The 25,560-nt window shown below is 38.1% G+C and overlaps 1 protein-coding gene across 2 annotated transcripts in view; it reads left to right on the top strand.

The window, feature by feature from the left end:
- The window catches only part of DTHD1 (death domain containing 1), a 64,830-nt gene extending 47,764 nt beyond the window's left edge, over positions 1-17,066 (top strand). For both annotated transcript variants that reach the window (XM_023224674.3, XM_031935295.1), the window contains 2 exons: positions 8,640-8,697; positions 13,064-17,066. In XM_023224674.3, the coding sequence (XP_023080442.2) occupies positions 8,640-8,697; positions 13,064-13,386 (381 nt within the window). In that variant the 3' untranslated portion in view covers positions 13,387-17,066. The remainder of the gene's footprint in view (positions 1-8,639; positions 8,698-13,063) is intronic.
- Positions 17,067-25,560: the final 8,494 nt, after the last annotated feature.

Below are 25,560 nucleotides of genomic sequence, written 5' to 3'. Positions count from 1 at the left end.
TGGTACATGGCAATTATAGTAGCTGGTATTATTATCTGGAGGAAGTATTATTTATTGTTAGAGCTTCATACAGACCTCAGTTTCATGACTAGTTTTGCCATATCCTAGCCATATTACCTTGGAAAAGTTATATCTGTGAAATGGGGATAATAACACTTCAAACCATTCTTATGGGTTTGCAATGATATAGTTACATGTACATCCTCACTTGATACTTACATAAGCTTTTATTAGATTTGTGATTATGTTGAACACATAACTACAGCACAGAGTTTTTATGCTAGCATTAATTTTTGTACCAGATTACTTTCTTGATCAATATAATGTCTAGCTTGTTTATAATGTAAAATCATTAAGAATTGTATGAGTCATACATTATAAAATTCAGCATACCCTTTACTGTTATTAAATAAATGAGCTCCAGTTAAGCAAAACTTGAGGTCATACATCATAAAATTCAGCATACTCTTTACTATTATTATTATTTACCCTAGAGCACATATGCATGAACACATTCTAATAGGCGATTATTGTGACATCTGTGTAGGATTTTTCCGATAACGAAGTCTTTTATTTTGTTACTAAAATACATACAGGTAAAAGTGATAAGATTATAATAAAGTAAATAACCCTTTACTGTTATGCAGTAAATGAGCTCAAGTTTTGCTTAACTTGAGCTCATTTATTGCATAACAGTAAAGGGTATGCTGAACTTTATAATGTATGACTCATACAATTCATAATGATTTTGCATTATAAACAAGTTATGATTTTACATTATAAACTAAGCATTGCCGTTTGCTTATGGCAACGCTTATGTAGTAGAAGAGGTCTATATGCAAAATAAATACAAAGAACAGTAAGCAGGAAAAGTCAGGACTTATAACACCCTAAATGCTTCTGGTAAAAATCCATGCTAAAGATACACAGAAAAATACTAATTATATGTACTTTCTTAGTCTATTGTTAATTCTATCACTTTTACCTGTATGTCTTTTAATAACAAAAGACTTATTTAAAAGCAAGCCCTACAGTAAGTACGTGGGAATGGGAGGAGTGTGAGGTTAGGGCAGCTGGATGAAAGAGCTATTGCCACAGGTATCACAATAATAACCTATTAGAATGTGTTCATGCATAAGTGCTCTAGGGTAAATAATAAAATTAATAAAAACAACGTGCCATTTTCTTTCATTTATTGTATAAATTTGATGCTTAGCTATAAGGCTATGTGGCATCCATGCTAAATGGTGCTAAAGGTATCAGAAAATTCTTACGGTGTTACTTCACACAAAAATTTGCTCTGCACTAGAGTCTGCAAGAACTGGGAAGCAGTAGAAATTACAGAGGACAAACTTTACAACTTCTTACGGCAAATGGCAATAGTATTGTTTCGGTTGCCCTTGAAATTAGTGACTGCACAAGGTACAGTTAAAAATAGGGCATTCTGGCCAGGCACGGTGGCTCATGCCTGTAACCCAAGCACTTTGGGAGGCCAAGGTGGGCTGATCACCTAAGGTCAAGAGTTCAAGGCTGAGGCAGGAGAATCACTTGAACCCAGGAGGCAGAGGTTGCAGTGAGCCGAGATTGCGTCATTGCACTCCAGCCTTGGCTGCAAGAGTGAGACTCTATCTCAAAAAATGAAATAAAATAAAATAAAATAAAATAATAAAAATATTGCTCTAGTATTCAAAGGTAACATTTTGCTTTTTCTACTTAGCCCTTCAAAATATGTTTAAAATGGTGGGAAGGGTTTATGATTTTCCTGACTGTCCCCTTTCTAACTTTCACCTTAGGTTTTACTGGGTATTGTGAGGAGCTCCATTATCTTTGCTTTGCTCCCTATAATGACCTGTGTTCATTCTTTGCGGCTGGGAAGGCACAATGATGACGTGATATCACCAAACAAATCAGCCCTAAAGCTGGTCCACAATGGCAATTGTCTTTCCACTGCATTGTCTTTCACTCTTGTTTTCATGCACATGTTTCTACAGTGACATCAGCTTAGTCAGTGCCAGTACCACCCCAAAGCTCCCTGAAAGCACATTACAATGAGCGTGAGTCCCTGCCAAGGCTGAAGTATTGAGCTTCTTTCCAGTCCCAAGAACTGTCAGAGACTAGTGTGGTTAGCTCTCAACCAGGAAACCTGATCACTCTTGATCCTTAATGTTGCATGTATCACAGAGGAAAACAGTAAGAGCTCCCCATCTTCCACACATTTTTTTTTCTTTTTTTTTTTAGTGAAAGGCAAATGAGGTAACCAAGGAGAAAGCAATTTTTATACAACTCAGATATGAGCTCAGGCTCAATTCTGAGAGTTCCAGACATGCCTTATGAGTGTGCAGAGAAGTAAACAGCCTAGAAAGTTATTTGCATGAAAGCTGAGGTGTTTCTGGGGTAAGAAATGAACCTGAGTTTCAGAAATAACTGGGTATATGAGATATGACTTGACAGAGTTCTGTATGCAGGGAAGTTAGGATGGTTTTAACTGAAAATGCGTGAACATATTTTATAAATTTAGCATATAAATGTATTAAATACATATGAATGTATTAAATATTGCATGTTGAGTATGTAATATATAAATATAATATATATTATTATATACCAGAATTATGTATAATGTATGTTAAATATATGTGAAATATATAAATATAAATTATACACCGAACGCTTTAGTCAGCAGAGGCCAGTAAGTATTTAGGGTTGAGCACTGCAGCTATTGGTAAAATCTATCTTCCATTTCCACTCCTTAGATGTATGATTATGTCTGATGGAAAAAAGTTTTAATTAAAAAAAAGAAAACCTATTTTATTTAGTTCTGTGGCATATCAGGGCACAGTGAATATTACTTTAATATCATATGGCATGAGGGGTAGGAAGCCACTTTCCTCGTCCTATCATGTTTTGCCACACAGCTCGTATACCTGGAGAGAGAGCTTAGGTTGGCCACTAACAAGAATTTCTTTCCTTGGGAGAGAAGCAAGAGGGACCAAGAGCTCAGTATAGAGCAGGTGCAGCGGTATCACTGCTGGTGGGACCTAGCAGAGCAGCAGTAGGACAGCAGCTGTGCAAACCTGTGGAAACCACAGATGTCAGCTGGAGCTATGTGGCACCATGAAAGCAAAACTGAAGGACAGGTAGAAACCATCATGGCATGCTACATGATGATAGATGCATGGGGAGAAGCTGCTGTGCCCACAGAAGGAGTGTGGAGGGCTGCATGGTCCAGCTGAGCACTGGGGGCACCTAGTGGAACACTGTGGATACCAAGAGAGTAAAGCCAATGGAACTGCCAGAAATACTTGAGAAAAATTTTCCAGAAGCTGGAATTTCTGCATGAGGAGATGGGCCCCAGAGCTAGGTCATCTGTGTGACTCCTGTAAGGTAATTTATGAAATTACTTAATAGAAATTAATGTTTTTATGACTATATCCCTATAGAGTTAGGTAAGGTGAAGCAATCTGGTTTACTTTTGTCCTGATGTGACATTAGAAATTCTCATCAGTTTTTGGATAAAGATATTTCTTTCATTCTTCCATGCATTCATTGGGATACATTTATAGGGTTGCTAGTTGATAATTCATGTAGGGTTTGATACTTGATTGGCTTTTTCGATGTGCAGTCACTCAGCCTCAGCATCAGAATCACCCAGTTGCTTATTCCAAATTTGGCCTTATCTGAGACCAGCTGAATCAAAGTGTGAGCTTCCCTTTTTTGCCCGTTTCTCAAGGTTCATTGGCAGGAACACCCAGGTTTGAGAACCACTGCCTACTATTGTTTCTTTTATTTTTATTTATTTATTTATTTATTTATTTATTTGACAGAGTCTCTCTCTGTCACCCAGGCTGGAGTGCAGTGGCATAATCTCAGCTCACTGCAATCTTGGCCTCCTGGGATCAAGCAATTCTCTTGCCTCAGCCTCCTGAGTAGCTGGGACTACAGGCATGAACCACCACACCTGGCTAATTTTTGCATTTTTAGTAGAGACAGGTTTTCACCATGTTGGCCAGGCTGGTCTCGAACTCTTGACCTCAGGTGATCCACCCACCTCGGTCTCCCAAAGTGGTAGGATTACAGGCATGAGCCACCATGCCCAGCCCACTGCTTAATTTTCTCAGCGAAAAGAAAACTAAACACCTTGTGAGACAGTGGTAGACAGGGTGTAAGGTATGTGTTTTTCAAAAAGCAGCGGAGATCTGAAATGTGTTCTGTAGGAAATAGTAGAAGAAATCTTCATGGATACATAAAAACCTTGCTGTGCAGATTGTGTGAACAGCTGAAACTGCTGACCTTACATGTATGAGGATAACAATCCTTGTGACTGTCCACGGAGGGCCCCTCTGGCTATTAAGTATTTATTAAAGGTATGATGTGCTTAACATGTGGCAAATGTAAGTACTGATATAAAAGAAGATGCAGAAGAGGACACAATAAATCACTGAGTGTCTAATTCGGGAGGGCAAACAACACATATGAATGGCATTAACAACAATATATTAAGTTATTAGCTAAATTGTGTGAGAGCATAGTGTATAAATTCCCAAATAAGAAACCAATTGATAAAAGAGGTCGAATTTGACCAGTTCCTTGAAAATATGGCAGAATATGAAGGGGCGTATCTTTAAATCGAGAGACGGTATCATCATGTGAACGCAATTTTTTTTTAAGTTTTTTGAGTGGGGGAGTCTCACTCTGTCACAAAGGCTGGAGTGCAGTGGCATGATTTCAGCTCAATGCAACCTCTGCCTCCCAGGCTCAGGTGATCCTCCTGCCTCAGCCTCCCAAGTAGCTGAGACCACAGGAGTGAGTCACTATGCCTGGCTTTTTTTTTTTTTTTTTTTTTTTGTATTTGTTTTGTAGAGATGAGGTCTTGCTATGTTGCCCAGGCTGGACTCAAACTCCTGGGCTAAAGCTACGCTCCTGCCTCAGCCTCCCAAGGTGCTGGGATGATAAGCATGATACTGCACCCAGCCAATAAAATACTTTTTACTGCTTTGTGTGTACAACACCTTATCTACGATGATGTCTGACATATACAGGAATGAGATAGACTTTCCTGGCCTTCAAAAACATTAAGTTTATTGAGTAAAGGGAAGACTGATAATGGCTGGATCTTGGAGCACTGAAAAGCCCCAAGGACGGTAAACTCGTGGAGGTTCCTTGGGAGATAACACTGGGTAACTGAGTGGATGTAACCAACTCCAGTTTGTTGAGTTGCACACAAAAGATAAACTTTTCACACGTAGGAGTTCAAGTAAAAAATGGTTTACTTTGCTTTAAGAATTCAATACAGGGCTGTAATTAGGGAGCATGGAAAGAGTAGTCAGTAATCAAAAGAATCCTAATGATAGTGGCTATGAAGCTCAAGACACTCATACCTCTTTCTGGTGTAGGTGCCTGTCTTTGATTTCAATTTTTAAAATGACTTCTAAATAGATAAGCCTTGCATCGTGCTTAACAGCATAAAATGTGACACATCTGTACATATCTGAATTGCTTATATTTTTATACTGATGCCCTCAAGAGGCTTATAATTCAGGGAGAACTGCCACATAAGCCCCACTATACCCATTTAAATGTGGATTGTGCAGCAAGGAAACAGTTTACAGAGAGCTGGAGAGTCACGTTTAAATTTGTCCAGCATTTCTCCAGCGCACTGACATGTTGCAAGTGGCATTTAAGATATCGTAGGTGGCAAATTAAAATATGCAACACTAACATAAAACAGATTACTTGAGAGGAATAAGAAATATTACTTTCACAAATAGAATCTGAGAAAATGTAATCAAACGGCACCTTTTGTCGTTGTTGTTGTTGTGGTTGCTGTTATTGTTACTGTTTTGAAGGGAAAGCAGTTTTGCTAACTAAATGCTAGCATGTGGGGGAAAGGCCAAGTTAATGCCTTCAAATGACTATTTCAACATTTTGGGCGGAGTGAAGGAGTTTAAGAAGGAAAAGGTGTAGAAAGCATGCAGAAGTCGTGCAGGAAGGTGCAGGTCTGTGTGTCTTGTTGTAAGGGCTATCTTGCATAATCACCCATATGGAGGTCCAGTTTTTGTGATCCTGACTTCAGCCTGGTAGTGGTGGGCTGTTTGTAACTCCCGCTAAGAGGGAGGATTTCACAGCTTGGTCTCTCTGCCTGGTTTGTTTCAAGATTGGCCCCTGGAATTTCTAAGCAAGCATACAATTAGATAAGCAAGCATGGTTCACAGAAGTGCCTGGTGGCAAAGGGAGAAACAAACAGTTTCAAAGTATATTTCAAGGCTAAAATCAAGAAAGGAAAAAAAAAAGTTTAAAAATGAATTTTGAGATTGGAGGTTGGGATACTCAGTTACAGAGTGAGACCTGGAAAACTGTGGAATAAAACCTGCAAATAAAAACCAAATAAGAAGCAGAGAAGTGCCTTTAAAAGCATCTTTTGATTGCAAGGAGGCAAGAGAGGAAAGTGGGGCGGAGGGAGTTGGGGGGGGGGGGCATGGGAATGAGAACTGTTTCTGCTAAGGAAGGCATCCGGCGAGCCATGTAGGGATGCTGGGAACCTGTGAGAGGGGAGACTGCAGGAGGCCAAATGTTGGCTGACTGTTCTGCTTGTAGCTGAGCCTGAGTACCAAGGAGGTTCAAAAGATAGTGTTCAAGCGAAAAGAGTGCACAGACCAAAATCGTGCAAAAAAGGCTTGGGGGCACGGAGAGGAGGAAAATGAAAAGGAAGGGAAGAGAAGGCAACACTGAAAATCCTTTATGAAAATCCTTTATGAAGGGACCACATGGGCGACCAACACAGTGCCTGGAAGTCTAAAAAGAGCCTGAGCTACCCCAATTCACAGCTTCTATGGTTGTGCATCAGATGAAGTACTTGAATTGCATTTTCATGTACATGAAAAAAAATTTAAACACTGGAAGCATTCTGTGTGCATCCAAATACGATGAGACATCTGTGAACAAAGAGTTATGGAGGGGGAAAAACTGCTGATATAAAGAAAAGTCTCAATATGTATCTCTTGTCCAAGGCCATGGGCCCTTTGATGGGAATGATACAATCTGCTGCATTATTTAAACTGGTATTTCTCTCTCAATATTTTGAGGGGTTCAAACATATAGCTGATGCCTTGAAAATTATATGCGCTATTTTGCAGTGCTATAGTATAATAACATACTTCAACTCATGCTATGTTTCTTAATTTTTTTCCCATTAAAACTTCTTAATGAAAGTTTTATATGCTTCCATGTTTATGTAGTATTTGTGACAAGAATGCCTATAAAATGTGATATTCAGATTCAACTAACTTGTATTAGGGGGCTCAGTGGGAAGCAGTATGCTACTCATTAACATGTAACACTTACATCATCCTCGTATCATTGCTGTGAAATAAGCTTTAAAAAACGTTTTGACATACAGTAATTAAAGATTCACAAGAAGTTGCAAAATATAGTACAGAGAAGTTCAATGTATTCTTTACCCAGATTTCCTCAGTGGTTGCATTTTAGATAACTATGGCAAGATATCAAAACCAGGAAGTTGACATTGATACAATGTGTATGTATAGTTCTCTGGCATTTTTTCAGGTATAGATTTATGTAACTACCACATTCAAGATATAGAACTATTCCATTACCACAAAGATCTCTTTTGTGCTCCCTCACCCCTTCCCCCTCCATCAGTAACCCTTGGCAATCACTAATCTGTTCTACATCTTTATAATCTTATAATTTCAACAATGTGATATAATCAGAATACATAACCTTTTGAGACTAGAATATTTCTCTTAGCGTCATGCCCTGAGGTCCTTGCCAATTGTCCTATGTATCAATGTTTTGTTTTGTTTTATTACTTTAGTATCCTGTAGTGTGGATATTCTATAGTTTGTTCAACTATGTATCTACTAAAGAACATTTTAGTTGTTTCAAGTTTTTGGCTAATTCAAATAAAGATGCTGTGAACATTTGTGTGCAAGGCTTTGTGATGTGGACATCCATAAAGGCATTTCAGGGCTGAGGTTGAGCACTTAAATAAATTCTCCAAAATGCAATGCTCTCAACCACTGGCTAGGTATCTGAACCCAGATAATTTTATTTTATCTCATATGCTATCTCCACTATCTCTTATTACCCGAGAAAAAACTGTTCTGCAGACTCTGTAGAAAGCTGGCAAAATAAATATATTTACTTCTTGATAAAATGTTGATTTTCAAATAATATCTGCTCACTGATTTGATTGCTTTTAACCTGTTAGGTGTCAGGTTCTGTGCTGAGTGTTGAGGCAAAGCACCTGCCCCAGAGGGGATTTTACAAAATACAAAATAGCATCTTTATAGCATGCTGGTAGCTTGCTCTATGCTAGCTGGTTTAACAGTTTTAAATTTTGGTTGGAAAATGTTCATTTAGAGTTAATCTGAGTGCTTTAATAATATTTAAATGTGTATTCTTAAATTTAAATGTGCTGAAATATTTGGGTTAGTATACTTTGCTTTACTTAGGAAAATAAGTGCTGAGTATGCATGCATAAATAAGTATTTAATTTTGTGAGGTATGCAATTCAGTACTTCTTCCAAATAGAGATGAAGTTTGGATTAATTTCTGTTGTAACTTATTCACAAATTAATTATTTCTTCTGTTTATTTTGTGTTCCTTTCCCCCAATAGCATAAGAAATTAATCAACCGTCCACAGAGTACCCAAAGAGTTTCTAAGGATCCTGTAGGTGAGGAATATTTGCTTTGTCATCATTATGGTGCTTCCCCACACCTCTTATATGTTATATATATGTGAATCATTTCATAAAAAGGAATGGAGAAAGTGACTTTCCAATTAAACAATCATTAACTTTATTGGTCTAATAAATACTTATTTCCTGCAAAGTCATACACAAATAAACCAAGCTATCATTCTTAAATATTCATGTAATTAAAGCTGAGTTGAAATCTGCAAGAAATATAAATGTTACTGAGTTTTATTTTATTCATATGACTAGCAGTTGCTTAGTTTACTAAATAGATGACTATACTTTGAGCTGAAATGTTGACTCCTAAGATGTAAATCTTGAAGTATGGTCAATTCAAATCAACATTTGAAGTCAGTCTATTTGAAATTGAGGTATATGTTGACATGAAACCACAAGAAGCATTTAATATTTGGTTGTCATTATGCATAATTCAATTACATAATAATGCTACAGATTTCAGGGTGCAATTGGAAACTTTTATTCTATTTTAGCTCTTGAAACATTTTACTTTGTGATGTCAGTAGCTGCTAATGTGATAATTTATTGGTCTTGAGAAAACGTCAGTGAGGATTTTCTTACTAGTGCATCAGGCCCACTATGAATGATAGACTTTCAATCAGGGGTTACCCTTACAGATTGGTACAGAAAATGTTCAGGTCTTACTAAACTCCATTAGGAATAGGATATAATAAACACCATATTATAAACCCTTTCAGGGGTAAATAAACTGGATCTAAAAAGAGAGCAGATGATATAGGAAACAACAACAGCAATAGATGAAAGCTTTGCAAGTTTAATAATGCTGTTAACCTTTGAAGAATTTGATGTCCAGATAAAAGCATAATCACTGCCATCATCAACAGTCACTGGAGAGTAGAAAGGTAGAAGGATCCTTCTTATGGGTACTAGGAAGTTCTAGTTTCTTACACAGGTTAGGAGATATTTGTCCTCACACGAGTCCTCCCACATGACCAATGCCATCAGAACTGCTGTAGGAAGGGTGATGGTAGATGAGCTTAGACATTTTGAGTGGGAGAAAACATGAAAAGTTTTAAATGCCTAGTAAAGATGTTTAGACAATAGGAAGACCCTACAAGAAATTCGTTAACAGGGGACTGGCAAGATCAGATTAGACTTTCAGGTGAACCAAAACTGACAGCAGGGATACAAGTAAGAATCCTGGTTCCTGCAACAAGCAAGGAAGAAGCTAGGTAGAACACGGTTAAGATTGAGCCAGCAAGGCAGGAAAGTAGAGCAAATATTTGAGATGCTCAGAGTTAGGAACATCAGGACTTGGGTGCAGGGGATAAGAAATAGGCTTTGAAAAATGTGAATAACATCACATGTCTCAGCTTGCTCAGCTGAGTGGTCGCATTAACTAAGAAAGTGAATAGAGTGAAGGAAGATCAAGTAGTGAGAAGGAAAGGCCATCATTGATTATTTTAATTTTAGAAGTATGACATTTGTATTGGCTGTAGTATCCACTGACAGATAATTAGGAGATGAATATTGGAGTGCTATACGAGGATTTAGGTAAACAATGCCAAAAGATAAAGATTGGGTAGATCTAGGATATTTCCCATAGGGTAACATCAGTAAGAGTTGATGCATTCATTCGTTGAGGGGAGAGGACAGAAATAGAAGAGGTCTGAGATAGGATGCAGTAATACAGCAGTATTAGGAGGAAAAGAGTTAGCAGAGGGAAAAGAATATAGGAGGAAGAGAGTTAGCAGGGGAAAAATACAGCTGACAAAGGGCAAGAGAGGAAAGAGGAGAAGCAGGGGAGGCCAGGGACTCCAAGCAGAGGAGTAAAATGCTCCATGGAAGTCAGAGAAGATGCAAGCCAGGAATCAGTGCAGTGCGTAATAATTAGGAGGCCTCTCAGAAGACTGGAAAGGAAAGCGTCAATAGAGTTTTGAAGAAGGGCATAGAACCCCTAAGCAGACGTTTAAGTAGTGAGTCAATAGTGAGGAACTTGAGGCCTCGAGTTTACATTAGACATTAAAAGAATATGTGATAAAGAGGAGGAGAGAAATAGCACAATAGCTTGACACAGTAGCAGAAACAAGGGAAGAGGAGGCCTGAGAGTGTTTGTAGGAAGCAAGGAAGGAGCCTTGGTGAAGGGGAGATTAAGGGACAGGCGTGAAGGGAAAATACTTGATGAATAATAGTGTGAGGGATGAAATCCAGCAAACACAGAGGGGTGAGATTTTGTAAGAAAGTAATTTTGAAATGAAAACCAAGTTAGGAGAAATCAAGTCAAATGACTTTGGGTGAAGTAGAAGCAGACATGGGCTGAGAGAAACAGAATGAGATTGAGACTGGGGCTAAAGGATAAGAGAAAAGATTTATGTCATTGTTACAAACAAATTTATATTGAGTTTAGAAAAATTATTCTTAATGGATTTTCAAGTGACTAAGGGCTCAAATGGTATTACATAGCTTACAGTTTGTTGATTGCATTCAACATATTTTCCTAACATCAGGCAGCCCAGGTAAGTGAATGCAATCTGAATAACTCAAGATTCAGATTGACAAACTGAGAAAAATGAAACCTAAAAAAGACGACATATTTTAAAGTGGATGCAAGACTATCGTTGATGTGCATAGTTGATCACTAGGAGCAGTGCAGGTACAGAGATATGTGAGACTCTGCAGAGGTGACTGAATGACTGGGGGACACCAAGGGATCACTATAGTACTGATGGCAGCAAAGAGCATATTGAGCAGAAGCAAAAGAATAGAGGCCATGGAATAAGTTTAGGAGGTAGAGGTCAACAATAATATTAAGAGGCTGAAACCATGGAGGTAGAATAATTCTGACTGAGCATGAAACATGAAGATCGGCCTTGAAAGTCAGTTTCTAGTTTGGCATCACGAGACATGTCATTGGAGTTGACAAAATTAAGGAACCACATAATCTGGGGTCAGAGGTGTGAATGATGATCCGCAGGGCTGCCGATGAAGTTGCCTACAGAGTGTTGCTGATGACGTGGATGGGATGAGAAAAACCTGCCCAGATAGCATGGACTTCAAATTAAATGCATTGCATGGAGGTAGCAGAGCACTGGGTTGAAAGTGATGATGGAGAAGAAGGAAGTGCTGGCCCCTTTTCCTTGTTTTCACAGAAAGGTGGCTTTATATTGTAAAATCAGAGTGCAATTTACAGGAGTGTGTAGGAGGAAGGAATAGTCGAGTAATGAATGGAAGGCAGATAGAATGCTTGCTTAACACCAGACCAGGGAAACCGGTGCAGGGGTGGAGCATGAGAGTGGGAGAAAATGGCTATGATGCAGGGGAGGGCTGGAATGTGAAAGGAGACAGATAGTGGAGAAAAAGGTTTCATTCAGAGTTATGGATCTAAGTTACATATCAGTAACAACCGTAACAACAGGTGAACAGGAGTCAACAGAGGATGGCCCAGTGGAAAGTGTTGGTGTAAGGGATCTTCCACAGAATTGTTTTTGGGTGGTAGATCGTGTTGTGTGTGTGTTTGTGTGTGTGATTGTGTATATAGTTAGGGATGTGTGTGAGAATTGGCTAGCTGCTGGTATAATTTATGCATCAGATTAGCACTAATAAGGAGAAATAGGTTTTGAACCTAAAATGACCCTTCAAAAACAGTGCTACTAGGCCGGGCGTGGTGGCTCACACCTGTAATCCCAGCACTTTGGGAGGCCAAGGTGGGCGGATCACGAGGTCAGAAGATCGAGACCATCCTGGCCAACATGTGAAACCCTGTCTCTACTAAAAATACAGAAAAAAAAAAAAAAAAAAAATGGCTGTGTGTGGTGGCGCGTGCCTGTAATCTCAGCTACTTGGATGTCTGAGGCACAAGAATCGCTTGAACTCAGGAGGCGGAGGTTGCAGTGAGCTGAGATCGCACCACTGCACTCTAGCCTGCAGATAGAGCAAGACTCCATCTCAACAACAGCAACAAAAAACAAATAAACAGTGCTACTCAAAGCATGGTTGGGGACCTCAGCACCAGCATCTTCTGGGAGCTTGTTAAAAATGTTTGCTCCTACCCTAGCTTTTCTCAATTAGATTATGTAGAGCAGAGTGTAAAAATCATTTTAACACACCCTCTTGGTTCTCAGGTACATTAAAATTTCATAAGCATTTAAAACTCTCTGCAATAGTTAGTGCCCTCAGGAGATGATCCCAGAATGCCAGGGATTCAGAGGCTTTTGACTGTTGCTCTAGGTAGTCTCATATCTATGCACTATGCTCCAAGGCCAAACCAAAGAGCAGGGAGACTTCCTATAAACAGGTGTGGAGGGTTAGACCCATGCATCTTCCAGGAAAGAGTCCTAACTCTGAGTGTTCCTCCTGTGCCTGACAGAAGCCCTTTGGGATAACTTGCTCCACTGGCTGGCTGAGGAGCTCTCAGAAGAAAACGCTGAGTCTCTTTCCTCAACTCTCCCTCTTCACCGTAGCACCATTCAGCTCATCAAACTCAAGAACCCTGATGATCTCACAGAACAGATCCATGAGTTTCTTTGCTTCTGGAAAAAATCGCTTCCAACTTTCACCGACAAACTTCGCCTCCTGGCTCGACATCTCCGCAAGATTGGCAGGAGCGATCTTGCAGAAGAGCTCAAATTCAAGTGGGAAAATAAGGTGTTCACTGAACCACAGCAGTGGTTTGATGTAGCAGCTGAGTAAAAGCCTGATCACTCTTCCTTTACCCCTAGGAAAAGGCACATGGTGAGTTTTTAAGACTGTTTCTGTTAACATTTTCCTAGCAGTTTCCAAATGATATTATTTGAAGTCAGTCTATTTAATGATGTGCTATTGAGAAATCAGATGAGACAAAGGGAGAAGCACAGATCAGACAATAGAAAGCATTCCTGGGTGTGAGCGCTCCTCTCTGGTTGAGTGATTATGTTTTGCAATCATGACTGTCTTCAGTTTGGCCTCACTAGCATTTGCAATTGAGTTTGACTTGTTCACATTTTAAAAGCTGAGTGTGAAGAAAAGATCTGATATATGTAATTACTTATCAATTGCTATCTACATAAAATTAAACTTGTTTTCCATGATTTCAAGTATGAACCCAAAAATATCTGAGACAGTTCTCAATCAATTTAGAAAGATTATTTTGCCAAGGTTAGGGACAGGCCCATGACACAGCCTCAGAAGATCCTGATGACATATGCCTAAGGTGGTTGGGGTAGAGCTTGCTTTCATGCATTTTAAGGAGTTATAACACATCAATCAATACATGTAAGATGTACATTGGCTCAATCTGGAAGGGTAGGACAACTCAAAGTGGGGGCTTCCAGGTCATAGGTAGATTTAAAGATTATTGATTGGCATTGATTGAAACAGTTATTATCTAAAGACCTGGAATCAACAGGAAGGAAATGTTTGGGTTATGATAAGGAGTTATGGAGACCAAAGTTTTATAATGCATATGAAGCCTCCAGGTAGCAGGCTTTAGGGAGAATAGATTGTAAGTATTTCTTATCAGACCTAAGGTCTGTTGATGTTTATGCTGGTCAGCTTTTCCTGAACTCCAAAAGAGAGGGGGGTATTACGAGGCATGTCTAACCTCCCCTTCCCATCATGGCCTGAACTAGTTTTTCAGGATAACTTTGGAATGCCCTTGGCTGAGAGGAGGGGCTTGTTCAGATCTTGGGGGCTTAGAATTTTATTTTTGGTCGACTCAGGCAACCAATTCAAGTTACATAGATACCATGGAGCCTACAGGAAACAATATAAAATAAATTGGGCTGAAAGACTTGATGTCGGTGGTAGTAATTCACTTTAAAAAAACTTGTCTAAGCTCGAAATAAATTAAAAATAGAATAACACTTCAGCCATTTACTGCCACAAACTTTTCCTTTATAAAATCATAACTTGGAAGAGGGAAAATTCCATATTTTGTTACTAGTGAAATGAGGCAGTGCAGAGAAAATAAGTTTTCAGTGAAAGAATTCAAGGCCTATTTCTTCTACTTAGGAAGAAAACCTGCTTTAAAATTAGTTAACAGAAGCCTTATTACATAAGCCCTATATATACATCATTAAAAACAAACAAAACATCTGTAAATAGAACACTAAATTGAAAGAAAAATTAAAACTTATCTAAACCCCTCTTTCTATTGATAATCACTATTAATGTCTAGTATAAGCTTTGAGTTTTTGGAAAACCTAAAGCCCTTTAGCTCTCTGAAGCAGTTTGATATAAATGGGACATTGAACTAGTTTCACTGACTCATTAATGCAAAAACCATTAGGTCGTTGGCTTGAAAACATCAGTAGCAATTAGTTTCGGTTATTGAATACCTAGGAATTAATTAAGTTGTATTACAAAATTAAATGTTTTAATGGTTCTCAAATTTAAATGGAAGATTTCCTTCTACAAATTAACCAGGGATTTAGGTATCTGTTCAGTTATATATTGAAAAAGGCAGTTCCAATTTTCAAACATAGTCCCATAAAGGAATATTTCATTAGTCAAGATTTTTTTACATGCTGCCAAAAAGGTACAATAATATTTTCATATATTCTTGGAGCAAAGAAAACAGACCAAAATGTTCATTGTTTTCCTGATTGCAATCGAACAAAAAAGTGAAGAAAATGAAATTTGCCTCTTATCCTGCCACTAGAGATTACTATTATTAACATTTTGGCATAATTTCTTCTGGTTTTCTTTTTACTTGAAGAAAATATTTCTATTTCTACGTGTATGGATGTATCTAAGAACACTCACATATGTGTTTACCTGCATGCACACATGCTAATATGTATGTCCCCTCACAAACACCCCTGCCACATCACAAATGCACCCTCAAACACACCGGCCTACCCTTTATCTGCATGGTTTCACATCCACCTGTGCACCTCACATACGCTGTCACAAACACACCCCTCCTGCACACCCCACTCCCAACTATCTCACAGAAACACACCTATTCACATACATAAATACATGTGCACACACACACACCTCATACACATATAGTTTCAGATCCACTCGTACACTCTCACAAATGTCCTCATTCACATATACCCCACCTCCACATTTCATATACACATACAATCATTAATATGCCTCCCCCACAGACACATGCACACACAGACATGACATCTCACTCTACCTATACCGCTTCACCTGCACACATACAATCTCATTAAACCACTTCCTCTCATACCCTTCCTGCCTCTTTTTCTCTCTTTCATGCATACACTCACATACATTCATTCACAAGCACATAGACACATCTCTTCACACACAGATACATTTTTTCCCCTAGAATTAAAAAAAAAATACTGCACATATTGTTGTTACAGTAAAGCCATATAAAGGTATATAAAGAAAACAATTGGCCATACCTGCAGAATCTCCTAAGATAATCCAGGAAATCAATCCCATGTGTAATCCGTGCCACTTTGGTTGAGACCTGCCTCTGAACACCCTCAGTATTGATAACCACACCCGTACCCTTGTGTACCCATTTCTCTGTCTGGTGTGCCAACCTGTATAGATCACATCAGAGATGTCTTGTTGGCTTAGTGCGAATGCAAAGCCCCAGCAGAAGACACAGAGGAGGAAGGAGAGTGAATTATACTATTCCCCCTTTCCTCTCTGTGCTCATCTTGGCCTGGCTGTCTCCTTCGCCTGCAACCACTGCTCCTCTCAAAAAGGCCACCTCTAGGCAACTCTCTCTTGTGCTTTGGTAACTGGTCTTCTTCTTAGCTCTTCAAGTTTAGGGGTGGTAATAGCTCTCTTTTTGTTTGGAGTAACTGTGTTATTTATTCCTTGTAGTTCCCCTATATCCTGCTCTCCCGTTTTTAAAATAAAGCCTTCTTTTATTGTTCTAATTTGAGTATATCACTATATTTCTTATTGGGACCCTGATTGATATCTCTCTGCACACATTTGTTATGCTCCTAGAAACTTATACATATATTTTATTCCCAGAATGGGAGTCATATATAATACATATAGTTTTAAAAATTACTCTTATTAAATTATGAGTTTTTAATGTCTTTGAATGTTTTAATAACTGTATAATATAATATCCTATTTTATAACCATAGCACAATTAATTTTGGTATAATCAATTTTTGAAAATAGTTAAAATGAAATTTTACAGTGTATATTCTTTTATGTTTGATTTTTTAATTCAACTTTATGTTGCTGAAATTCATCCATGTTGTGTGTGGCAATGGTTCATTCTCATTAATGTATACTATTCTATTATATGCATACATTAAAATTTTCACATCAATTAGACTGTAGTCCCAGTATATACCTAAGAGCAAAATGATAGTTTACCATAGTTCATTTAACCATATTCTATATTCAGGACCATTTAGCAATTAAGCTTTGAACATGATTATTCATGGGTTTATTTTACACCACGGAGGTGCAAGAATGCTCTACCATTTAGAAACTATGTATTTTTAATAACACCAATTTCACTATTGAAAAAAACCATTACGGTCACCATTTTGCTAATTATTAAGCATCGAATTTTATAAATAAAATCTTGTAACATTTATTATTTGAATGACCAAAACATATGTCCATAGTCATCTTGATTAGATACTTACTATATCTGGAGTGTAAATTCTTGATTACAGCAATTGACTATCACTAAAATGCAGATTAAATGAACACATACATATTTCCTTGTATATTCTGAAGCATGTCACTATTATTATTAATTAATTAATTTTTTTCACACAGGGTTTCACTCTGTTGCACAGGGTGAAGCTCAGTGGCATGATGTCACGGCTCACTGCAGCCTCAACCTCCCAGGTTCAAGTGATCCTCCCACCTCAGCCTTCTAAGCAGCTGGGACTACAAGTGCAGACCATCACACCTGGCTAAGTTTTGTATTTTTTGTAGAGATGGAGTTTCACCATGTTGCCCAGGCTAGTCTCGAACTCATGTGCTCAAGCAATCCACCTGCCTTGGCCTCTCAGAGTTCTGGAATTACAGGCATTACTACACCTCACCCTTCTGAAATATTTTAAACTAAAATAGAAACACCTTAACAAATGAGGTAGGTAGGCTTTGAGCACATTATAATCTAATTTTCGAAATAGCTAAATCTTTTGGGCAAAGTTTTGTTTTCCTAACCCAGTGTTTCTTAAAGAGAAGTTATTGGCATTGTGAATGAAATCCGTTTTCAAAAAATTAACATGCACTGGCTCATAAATTGCAGACCATTCAGCATCCCTGACCATCTCCACCAAATTAACAAAACACCTCTTCATTCTGGTGAATGTGACAAGCCAAATTTCTTATACATTGTTCTAGTTTTGAGGGTGGGGGGCGAAAGCGTGGGTGTTGAGAACCATGGTTTAATCAGGTTTGGGTGAAGTAGGGAATGAAAGAAAGGGAAAGAACAGCTAAGGGAAATTTAGAACATTATAAGCAAACCAGGGCTCTGCCTTAAACTTTTCAACTGCTACCAGTGTTTGCAAGAAATGTCAACTGCTGTCTGATTGCTTTTTCAGAAATGATCTCAATGAGAAGTCCAGAACGGTGCTATAGAATAAGAAGTTTATCTAAGGTACAAAGTCAGGCTTTCTGAAGTCAGAAGAATAGGGGAATATTGAGTGAGGTCAAAATTGTGGCTGACACAGTCCAGGGGATTTCCTCTTAGCTTAGCTAAGCATGACTTCTATGAGCTGACCTCACCAGAATGCCCCGTGCTGCCTACGCATTTTGACAGACGTCACAACGAATCTTCAATTCCCCCCGCCTCTCCCAGGACTCCTCCACTAGCAATTCTCTCCCCACCACCTCTCGACATTGATTACCTACATAGCAAATAATTTACTTACTAGTTATGGTTTTTATTTACTTTCTGCAAATAAACACCTGCTTTAATTGATGTTACACAAGGGTCAGGGTGCTTGTCTCTTTTTTTCACTGACGTATTCCTATTACTTAGAACTCTGTCTGGTACTCAATGAATATTTCTCTGATTTGTTTTCCTTACTTTATAAGTGAGAAAACTCAGTTACTGCAGTAGAGTCTGGGTTAGAAGTCAGATGATTCTATTTTCAAAGTCATTTTTCTTTTACTTCCACCTGTCTGCCCCTTTCCCTACACCCAACTCCCCACCACTCCTCTCTCTTCCATAACATCTGATAATATTTTTTCAGTTTCTGAGTACCCCAGACTGGATTAATTGTCCGTGGAATTTTATTTTAAATCTAGCTATAACATTTCTATACACTGTTGTAATTGCCTATTTACTTGTGTTTTTCTCCAACCAGTTTGTAAGTTTCTTGAGAACTGAGGATTGAGTAGTGTTCATCAGTGAATTTTCAGTTCCCTGCACAGAGCCCAGCACATAGTAGGCACGCAATACATCTTTGCTGAATTAATTCATGAATAACATCTACACACTGACACGTTATCGGGATCCTCTTTTTACGCCCTATGTTTCTTATTGGAAGCAATTTTGTGGGGATAGCTGTCATGTCTGAGAAGGTAAAACAATTAGCTCGGACTGTAAAAATCTGTCCCACCATTCATCAGGTTGGAATAATAGACACCGATTAAGTCACCTGCGAAGTTAACAGGAATCAGTGTTTCCTCCAAGCACATATTGCGGCTGTAATGTGTCCGCTTCTTTGAGTGACTGTTGCTTTCTTATACACTGAGAAATTTTTGTTCTCCCAAATCATGGATTATCAGAAACCTTACTGCCTGAAATCATATCTATGAGAAAGACGTATTCCTTTCTTGCCTGGAAGATCTAAGTCATTTTGACACAGAAAAGCATTCTTGATTTCTACCCAGCTGCAGAGCTTCAGATAAAGGGTTTCTGGATACCACACTGCATATCTATCTCAACATTCCTGCTGCCAAGGAAGGAAAACTCTGGGTCCACTTTGCATTGCAGACCTGATGTTGACCCCTTTATACACAGCTCTGCTTTGCTTTCAGCCTATTGAAACACTAGCATCCACCCTCCTCCTGTGTACTCAAATAACTCCATCTTTGCTTTTGTTTACTGAGGCACTCACAGTGCCTCTGTGTGCAAGTCCTTCATTGCAATGAATTAAGAAATCTAACTTTGTGGAATTTCGGGTGTGTCCCTGGTTGTCTTAGCCTGATGGGGACACTCCTGTGACCTTTTTGTTTTCCAGCCCAGTGTTTCTCAAATTAGCCGCATATTAGAATTTGAGGAGATTCCTGGACCCTTTCTGAGAAATTCTGATTGAATTAGTCGGGTGTGTTCTGGGAATCAGAATTACCAAGTTCCCCAGTTGATTCTAATTTGTAGCCAAGGTTATACACACACACACACACACACACACATGCTAAACTGACCCAGGATACCTTGGAGTGCATGTTCAAATTCAGCTTCACAGGACCAAAACAGCCTTCTAAATCAGAGTCTTTGGCTGTGTACCTGAGTATTCTGTAAGGTTGATGAAGACCTCAAGTCACACTCTTACCGTGGAAGTTTAATGACATTGCCTATCATATTCCACTTCCCGTCCAAAACACTTTCTCAATTTTTATTTTTACTTTTCATGATTATTACTGAACCAAGGGTGACATAGGAGGGAAAAAAGGAAATAGAGCAAGCTTTGTCCTATGCTGAATACCCATTTTTTCCTCTTAGTTTAGAGTCCTCATTTGAGATGATTTATCTGTTCACAAGAATAAGCAGGGCAGGGTGGGGAACAGAGGAGCTGAGGCGTGGAATTGGACTGGTTGGGAAGGAGGAACACTTGGCTTAATCCCCCATCAACAGAAGAACTCAAATTTAAAATTGTAGTTAACGAGAAAAGCCCACCAATATCACAAAGATTAACTGAATTCCCTGGAATCTGCTCAGCGTGCACCTTTAAACTTGGTTCTATGAATACATGTCACCTCCATCTAGAAAACTTTGAATTAATATTTTTGATCTTTTCTCTCTGTTTAAAGGATAAAATTATATTCCATTGCATTTGTGTATGCTAAAAAAATTAAAATACACCAGAATATATTCTGTCTTTATCAGACTTATTTTTGGTAATTTTTACATATGCCAAGAGCCTCAAAAGTTTGAACCGATCCAAGCCTCACTCCACCAGAAAGGCTCTGTTTATGCCAGACAGCCTGAAACTCTTCTTTAGAAATAGTCACTGCAAATACCTAGATGCCACCACGAGGGGGCCTCTGTGTTACAGATAAAATTAAGGAAATGTTCAAGATCTCAAAAATTCTTCTATGTAGTGAAAGATCTGTTTTGCAAGATACTTTTTTTTTTTTAAATTATGAAGTTATTGTAGAGTTAGAGGGAATAATTTGACCTATGGTCAATATACTGTCAATGCAATAGTACAATATTTTGTGGCTAAAGTAGTGTTGTAATGTTCTGAAATGGCTAATTTCCATTCGCTATGAAGAGCATTATGGAGGTCTTTACATTACACTGTATCTTATTTCCTTAATCAAAGCAACTGTAAAGATGACATATATTATTGATCATTAGAATTGATGACTGTAATTTCTCTGAATTACCTGGAAATGAAAACTGAAAGTATAAACTATGGATAGTACTATGAAATAAATGTACCTTTGATTCAATTCACTCTCCAATAAATGCTACTGACTGACATTCTAAAGAATTACCTTCTCAATTTTGAAATGTTCTGAACAAGGGTATTTCTGTGGCTTGCTGGTTTACAAAAAGTGGCTAGCATACATTAAAAATGAATATAAAAAAAGAATATCTAAATTAGGATGACTTTAAAACAAATAAGTAGGTGATATTTTCCAGAATACTTTTAGTTATAATTTTAAACTAATGTATTTTGTGAGATAAATTCTAAACAAAGCTGAATATTATGACTGCTTCCATAATACATCTCTAAGCACATAAACCAACAATGTGGTGTCAATAAAACAGTACCTGAACATAAAGCAAAAAGGAGCAGCATAATTGAAAACCACTAACTACATAAGGATGAACACTAAAATGAGACTGATTGTATTAAAATATTTGCTGCTCTGCTGTGGGGGAATTATGCATTCTGCCCCATGGATGTTATGCTTGGTCATATGATTCAGAGTACGAAGTAAGCCATGGCGTGGTTCCGCCATGTTCCCTTCCTCTCTGCCTTGAGACTAGCAGTGGTTTAGGGAGGGGTATTTCATTGGCCTGGATTCTGATGTGGGAGAGATCCATAGCCTACTTGTGACAAGTAGCATGTAAATATGTAAAAATGCATTTTTTTTTGTTTGTTGTAAACCCCTATTATCCCAACCGATACAACTAATTTACTGAGCATAAGGAAGAAAACACTATATGGCTATTAAAGATATCTGACTTTAATGCTGCTCAAAGAAGTAGCAGAACCAGGGGCTCTACAAGCAAGGGAAAGAGAAGAAAAATGCAAAGATTGGAATTATTGCTGGTGTTAGCAGCAGACTGCTGCAGCAAACCAGAAACAGTAGAAGTCCTTATAAAAGTGGTAAGCCTAGATACTATGCCATTGTAGAAAGATTAATACTAGGTACCAATTTATTGAATATTAACTGTGTGCCAAGATCTCTTTGTGTATAATCTCACTTTATTCTTGTAAGCATCCTTCAATTCAGTGCTGTTATTTTTCTTTCTCAATGATGAAATAGGCTTTGAAATGTTAAGCTCATTCATTTCCATATTCCCTTGTTCACTTTTTCACTCATAATTCAATCAACAAATATTTCTTAAGCACTTACTATAAATAAATCAGGTGGCAAAGTCAGGTTTTTAACCCCTCCCTTTCTGATTTCAAAGTCCATATCTTCTCCATTCCACGGAATTCTATAGTATACAGAATTGTAGGATGACTCCCCCAGATTTCCCATCTTCTTGTCATATACACTCGATAATTCCCCAAATTATGAATATAAATTGATTTAATGCATGGGATTTGGTAATGTTAAATGGAATTAGGAAAGTATTCAACTGGGCCTGACCTAGTCACCTGAGCCCTTTTGTGTCTGGTCTCAGCAGAGGAAGTCAAAAGCAGCATGAATGAAATTCCAGTTGAAGAAGGTTCTCCATTCCCGAAGTAGAAGGAGCCACCTGGTGAAACTCCAAGTGTAGCCTCAATTTCTTTCTTAATTCAAAAAAAATTTTTTTTTGTAGTGACGAACTCTTTCTATGTTGCTCTTGCTCAGTCTGGTCTTGAACTCCTGGCCTCAAGTAACACTCCCACCTCGACCTCCCAAAGTGTTGGGATTACAGGTGTCAGCCACTGCACCTGGTCCAAAGATAGCCTCAAGAAGAAGAGAAAAATCCTCACAGACAGATAGCAATACAATAAGGTCATCAGTTCTACAATCACAAGGAAATGAATTTTGACAACCACCTGATGGAGCTTGGATGTGTATCTTTCCCTAGCCACAGCTCCAGATGTGGACACAGCCAGCTGCACCTTGAGTTTGGCCTTCTGAGATGGACCCTGATCAAACGACTAGCTCAAATGTGCTAGATTGCAACTGTAGAAACAGTAAGCATATAAATAGGTGCTATTTCAAGTCACTGAGTATGTGATAACTAGCTACAAAACAATAGAAAACTAATGTCCTCTTAGACTGATAACTTTAAGTCATTAATACAAATATTAATTATATTTAGAACTATCTGCATAGAAGGTAGGAAAGTAGAGTTCAGAAATATGCTTGATCAGTAGAGTAAGGCAAAAAAAGTGATGAGAAATAGTTATACTATAAGATTGGTAAGTTGCCTTCTAAATTGTAGAGCTTGTGATTTTATTTTCTGATTTTATGACCTCCCAAGTCCCTTTTTAAAGTAATCCTATGAATTTTATTATTTCATCATATACACTAATTGAGATTTTTTTGTTGAATCTGGGTGAAGGTTTCTGAATTGTTGCGGTCCACCCATATTATACAACTTTGAACAAGAAATACTTTCCAGAGCCATGAGTCACTTAATTTAAATGTTACCCTGTTTGAAACTTTGGCATGACTGCACAATTCTCTGTAGCAGTTAGACTAGTGTTCCTAATTCTTTTATTTATGTGGACTCAGAAGCCTATTCAAAAGATTTCCCCATGGTGACAGTATGAACAAGTATAAGGGCACTTTCATTGCTATAGTCTTTTATTTATATGCACATATTTCCTACAATAACCTTGAACTCTCCCCAGTTATTTTTTCTCTGTTGTTATTTATGTAGCATAGGTTAAATATTCGTTGACCATTGAATTTTGGGAGGCAAGTTCCATGACTTTTGTGTAAGATTATTTTTTATTTAACCTTAGTATTCTTCTGTATCAAAAACTTTACGAATAGTTTTAATTTTTCCTATACATAAAATGTATCTATAATAAAATGTCACTTAGCTAAACTACTTGTAATATAAACGACTTTAGTTTTTAGGAAATCCCTTTCCAATTTCAAGGTCTATGGTAAATATTCTTTGGTAATATCAGAGGGGTTCGGACAACATTCTGTAAGAGAGTGTAAACAACATGGTCTTGAAAGTTTACTGAGTTTACAAATAGAAAAATAAGGCACAGCAGCAGTAAATTGTTCATCTAACCTAAAGCTCTATGGAATGAAATCGTGAAATGAGAAATTATTCTCGGGTCCATTCGTCAGCAATGAATCTTCTAGTGTTTCCCTTGAAGTGTGCTCCATTATTCATTGGTATTTACAATTAGAATGCCCTCTCTCCAGGTCTGATTGTTTTTTTTTTTTCCATTTTAACTTGGTACATTGAATTATATGTCTTCATTCAAGAAAACAATCCTACTTTCTCTTTGTTCAGTAACATTGTTTCAAATGATTTTTTTAAATTTATTTTTTATTTTTTTAAATTATACTTTAAGTTCTAGGGTACATGTGCACAACGTGCAGGTTTGCTACATATGTATACATGTGCCATGTTGGTGTGCTGCACCATTAACTCATCATTTACATTAGGTATATCTCCTAATGCTATCCTTCCCCCCTACCCCCTCCCCACAATAGGACCCAGTGTGTGATGCTCCCATTGCTGTGTCCAAGTGATCTCATTGCTCAGTTCCCACCTATGCATGAGAACATGCGGTATTTGGTTTTCTGTTATTGCGATAGTTTGCTGAGAATGATGGTTCCCAGCTGCATCCATGTCCCTACAAAAGACACAAACTCATCCCTTTTTATGGCTGCATAGTATTCCATGGTGTATATGTGCCACATTTTCTTAATCCACTCTGTCACCGATCGACATTTGGGTTGATTCCAAGTCTTTGCTATTGTGAATAGTGCCGCAATAAACATACGTGTGCATGAGTCTTTATAAAATCAATGTCTTAAATTGTCTTTCTGGAAGGGATGACTTGGTTTGGCTTGGCTTGGGGTTTCCAATGTTTCAAATAGCATGTAAACAACTTAAACAGCCATGGCAATCCTAATCATTTAATGGAATGTGATCTCTCTCTCTCTTTTTTCTTCTTTCTTTTTCTTTTCTTTCTTTTTTTTTTTTTTGTTTTTTTTGTTTTTTGAGACAGGGTCTCACTCTGTCAACCAGGCTGGAGTGCATTAGCATGATCTTGGCTCACTGCAACCTCTGCCTTCCAGGTTGAGTAGCTGGGGTTACCAGGCGCCCGTTACCACACCCAGCTGTTTTGTGTGTGCGTGTGTATGTGTGTGTGTGCGTGTGTGTGTGTGTTTGCTTTTAGTAGAGATGGGGTTTTGCTGTGTTGGCCAGGCTGGTCTTGATCTAGCCACCTTGGCCTCCCTGAAGTGCTGGGACTACAGGCATGAGCCACCATGCCTGGCCAGAATATGATATTATCTAAAGGAGTTATTTACCTAGTTTGTAAAATCTGGAAAGAAACAATCTATCTTCTGGAGGAGACTCTGAGG

Source organism: Piliocolobus tephrosceles, chromosome 3 (assembly GCF_002776525.5).
Source record: "Piliocolobus tephrosceles isolate RC106 chromosome 3, ASM277652v3, whole genome shotgun sequence".
Lineage (NCBI taxonomy): Eukaryota > Metazoa > Chordata > Mammalia > Primates > Cercopithecidae > Piliocolobus > Piliocolobus tephrosceles.
The sequence above is the reverse complement of the archived record's forward strand: the minus strand, read 5'-3'. Positions and strand labels throughout refer to the sequence as shown.